Raw genomic sequence first — 4,756 nt, forward strand, 5'->3', positions numbered from 1 at the left:
TGACTTTTCAAAAAGGTTGTGCTTTATTATCTCTAACTTATGTTTGGGTGATTTTCAGTTTTGAAAAATGTAAATGTCAGCTTAAAATTTTCAAATTCCAATTCCATGAAGAAAAATTATTGTTTAATCATAGACATTAAATTCTATACTATTTTCAGGGATATTAAAATTTTAGTATAATTTGTTTTTGTCAACAACATATCAGGTCTAAATTAGATACCAAAACTACTAACATAAACTAATGAGTTACATGTTTAATTTTTTTTCATATAAAATATAAAAAAATTTAACTAATGATGCTATGTATTTTTCATATCATATCATTTAATTATCATAAATTCAGACTTGTTGGATGGCAAACAAATCGATAAAGAAAAATTGGTTATATACATTAAGTTGTCTATCATTTTTAAAATTTATATTTAATAAAAATATTTTAACATTTGAATTTATGGTGTAGTAATTATTGCTTAAGATTTAGTCGTTTTTAGGGATGAAATTAGGTTTATAAATTTCTATAAATGTTTTATAAACTATCCTTAAACATTTATAAATAATTTAAAAGAGTTTATTTATTTTTTGTCAAAAGTTTTGAAGTATTTAAGAAAATAATTATCATTTAAGGATAAATTTTAAAAATAATAACTAACTTGTGGTTGACAAAAAAAAATAACTAACTTGTGACAAAATTAAAAATTTCGTAAGCAAACTAATAAAGAATTTTTTTATTATAAAAACGCAAAAGTTAGCAAAAGAACAACCAACAATAACAGCTGTCCCTTTCCTCCACTCGCTTCCTCTCTCTCTCTCTCCCTCTAAAGAAGGATATCAACAATTCCTATATTATTATTTTTTTGGTCAAATAACAATTCCTATATTAGGAAAGCAAATAAACAATTAAAGTAAGCTTCATTTTTAAACTTAGTAATAGATTATTTTTTTCTTTTAGATTTTTTTTTATAGATTTTTTCTTCACCTTCTCTTATGCATTATTGCAGCAGCAGCCACTCTTGTTGTCTCCACTTTCTCTCGCTAAACCCATCAACTCTCTTTCTCACTTGCCAATTTTTTTGTATATTTCGCTCTTCTCTTTTTTGAGTTTCTTCTACTGACCACTGGTAGGTGCATGGATTTGGTAAGATTTCTCAACCTTCAAATACCAAGCTTTTCTTGTTTTATAATAACATGTTTCATTTTTCTTTAATCTCTGTCTCTTTATTGCATTAAATTCTTGCTTTCAAGTGAGTGACATAAAAAAAAAGAGAGAGGGGTTTTAAGATGAAGTGAAACTCAAAACTGCAAGTTTATATATTTGTTTTATTTTTCTTTTGTTTTGCTTTCTTCCCATTACATGGGATCTGTTCTAGTTCTATATATCTGCACTTCCCATTTGTTTTTTCAGTACAATAAGTTTGACCATTTTTGGGATTTTTTAATTTAAAAAGGAAATTTCTTCCTTTTTCCTTCAAAATTCAAGATTAATCGAGTTAAAATTTTCATGTTTGAAAGTTGAATTTATTATATCCTTTTCTTAAACCTGTCGATTTAGATTAACAAAACCAAAAGGATAAATCTTGATATTTTTGTTTCTATGTATGTCTTCTTTTAGTGAGTGAAGAAGGAGAAGGAAAAAAACTTTAAATGGATTGGAACTTCAAACTCAGCTCCGGTTATTTCTCTGAATTCGACCAAGAATCTGTACCGGATTTAACCCCAGTCGATGCATCGATCTCGTTCGGTAGGTCATCCTCATCACCAAGAAGATTGCAGCCAAAAGAAGATTTCCCATTTGATCTGAAACTTGGAAGAAACATCGTAAACTCCTCTTCTTCCTCCTTCTCTGCTTATGGTAAGACAGAGAAAGTGATAAGTCTTAGTAAGTTGAAAGAGAGCGCCTCTGAGGCTTCAAGAAGCTCCAAGAGGACAAGAGGGAACAACCAGATCCCGATTTGTCTGGTTGATGGATGTGATTCTGATTTTAGTAACTGTAGAGAGTATCATAAAAGACATAAGGTCTGTGATGTCCATTCTAAAACTCCTGTGGTTACAATCAATGGCAATAAACAGAGGTTTTGTCAACAATGCAGCAGGTAAAAACTGATTGTATTCATATGTTGGATAATGTTAACATCTGTGTATATATTGCTGAGGGTGCATTTGCACATACTCCACTACAGTTTTTTTTTTTTTTTTTTGTTATTTTACCCTAGATTAAAGCCTTTTTTTAAAAAAATATATATTTTATTTAAAGAAATTAATTCCAAAAAAAAATTTTAGCTCATGGTCCATTTTGTTTTTGAGATAGGTTTCATGGTTTGGAAGAGTTTGATGAAGGTAAGAAAAGTTGTAGGAAACGTCTTGATGGACACAATCGAAGAAGACGGAAGCCTCAGCCCGACCATACCGATCGTACTGCAACTTTCTTCCAAGGTTTTTGCTTTTCTTCTTTTTTTTTTTCTTTTTAAAAAAATTGTTTTTTTTGGATCCAATAGACTTAAGAGTCCCTAAGCACCATCTTGTTAACTGCAGGTAGCAAATTGCTGGATTTTTCTAGCTCTCCACACGTGTTTCCAACTACATCTGTTGTGAGTCCGAGCTGGGGAAACGGTCTTGTAAGCGTAGCTATGCCCAATGGTTCAAGTTACGGGCAGAACCAGAGCTATGCTGGCTCCTGTCCTGCAAGGACAGGCATTACGTTCCCGATATCTTCTTCTCCAAACAGCAGAGGGAAACAGTTCCCTTTCTTGCAAGAAGAAGAAGACAGCTCGAGAATGACGAGTTGCATCCATGACTCTGATTGCGCTCTCTCTCTTCTGTCATCATCATCCTCTCATTTGCTTCAGCCACAGCCACCACTTTCTTTGTCCCAAGAGACCGTTTTTTATGGGTCCGGATTGTTTGAGAATGCGAGTGCAGTCTCTGATGGATCCGGTAATGAGGCTGTACCTCTTCCGCAAACGTTCCCTCCGTTTCACTGGTAGATAGAATCAGAAAGATGTATGTCTGCGTCGTCTCGTTCTCTATTCTCTTCTCTTTCTCTCTAGTTTTTCAAACTTTTGTAATTTATAAGCAGTACACTGTTGTAGCATGACGCAAGTTTCAACAATTATGTTTAAAGCAGAACTTTACTAAATTTTGGGAAAACATATGGAACCATAATGTGGTTGAATACATATACTAAGTTTGGTCTATGTCGGTTTAAGTATTGACCGATCATAGACTCACCATCTTCGTCCAGCACACTTTGGATATGGAACATATCCATCATTTGTTGCCTCCATGGTTACAGCTTATAATGCTGCAACCTTTTGAAAATTGTATGGCCGGCTTCTTATTTGGTTCCTCTCGTTGTCTCCCGACTAATGGTTGGGCTGGAATCCATTTGATGACTAATGGCTATATCACTTCAACCACAGCCTTATGAAGACATGGCTATATCACTTCAACCACAGCCTTATGAAGACACTTCCAATTCACATGGTCGTCCCAAGACACTAGGCTTTCTCCACAAAACTCTCAAGACGCAAAATAATCATCACCTTTCTTATTTTTGGCCAAGAAAACCATTTAAGGCCAACAGCTCTTTCCCTTTATTTTCTTTGATCTCTTTTTGATTTTGTCTTAGCAATCTTATCTTCAGAGTCTATCTTAGCTCATGGTCGTCCACTCGTCCTTGTAGAAAGCACTTTCAATCAACCAAAAAGTTTTATAAAAGAAATTGTTTTCTTCTTCAAAGAATGTATCTTGTCTTTAGTTACATTTGAGTTATTCATTTGTTGCTCTTGATCACTGGATTAGGATTGTTGTGTGATTCTAGAAATTCTGGTTCACCATCGATTGAGAGAGTCACTCACACCCATTGATTGAGAGAGCCAATTAAAGGTTTCACTACCATTTTTACCATCAACTATCGTCCCCGCACTTTCTTGGATCACTTTGATCACCTTTTGAGAACAAAACTGTGGAGAGATTCTCAATTGTGTATCATCTGACTTAATATATATGATTAAGAAATTTTTAATGTCCGGCTAATGGATCTTCTAAGCCTGTTCACTTGGCATGTGGGTCAATTCCATGCGACGGTCGGTGCACTAATTTATGTTTGAGTTTCGAAAGACTTGTTTATTGACCTTACAGTCACTACATAATCTCTTTTGTACTTTAGTCTCGCAATATCGCAAATATATGTTCCAAGGTAGGTGTTAAAATACATTAATTTGTCTGGAGGCACGAAAGACTTCTTTTATTTTTGATAGTTAAAACAATATGCATAGTTCTATTTTTTTCCAAAATTTTAATAAAATATTGAGAGTGGAAGATTAGCTGTCAAGTATAATTTTATCACTAGAATTGGTTGGTTCAAATCCAACATAAACTTAACACATTAGAACAAATAAAAAGAATTTTATAGAAAAGACTTTTCTTCAAATTTTGGAATCAGGCATATCATATAATGAAGTCATTGACGATGCCCCCAAATTTATATAATTGACCTTGTTATATAAGGAATCTTTTTTTTTTTTTTTTTTTTTTTTTGTTGACATCAAATGTTTGATTTTTAATTATACAAGTATTAAGATAAATAACTAGAATTTAACCCGCATCCGTGCGGATAATTTTCATTTTATAAACTTTGACATTATCATACAATTTTTGAATATATGATTTATATTTTAGTGTTATGTATTATATAACTATTAAATCTTATTGTTTAGGTTTCTTATTATTTTATTAATATATAGTGATATATTTATGT

The 4,756-nt window shown here is 32.4% G+C and overlaps 1 protein-coding gene across 1 annotated transcript; it reads left to right on the forward strand.

The window, feature by feature from the left end:
- Positions 1-899: 899 nt before the first annotated feature.
- LOC106387513 (squamosa promoter-binding-like protein 13A) lies at positions 900-3,133 on the forward strand. Its single transcript, XM_013827376.3, has 4 exons — positions 900-1,135; positions 1,610-2,090; positions 2,306-2,430; positions 2,530-3,133. Exons 2-4 carry the CDS (start codon positions 1,642-1,644, stop codon positions 2,979-2,981), a joined length of 1,026 nt encoding a protein of 341 aa, XP_013682830.2. The 5' UTR covers positions 900-1,135; positions 1,610-1,641; the 3' UTR covers positions 2,982-3,133.
- The last annotated feature ends 1,623 nt before the right edge of the window (positions 3,134-4,756 follow it).

Source organism: Brassica napus, chromosome C3 (genome assembly GCF_020379485.1).
Source record: "Brassica napus cultivar Da-Ae chromosome C3, Da-Ae, whole genome shotgun sequence".
NCBI classification, from domain to species: domain Eukaryota; kingdom Viridiplantae; phylum Streptophyta; class Magnoliopsida; order Brassicales; family Brassicaceae; genus Brassica; species Brassica napus.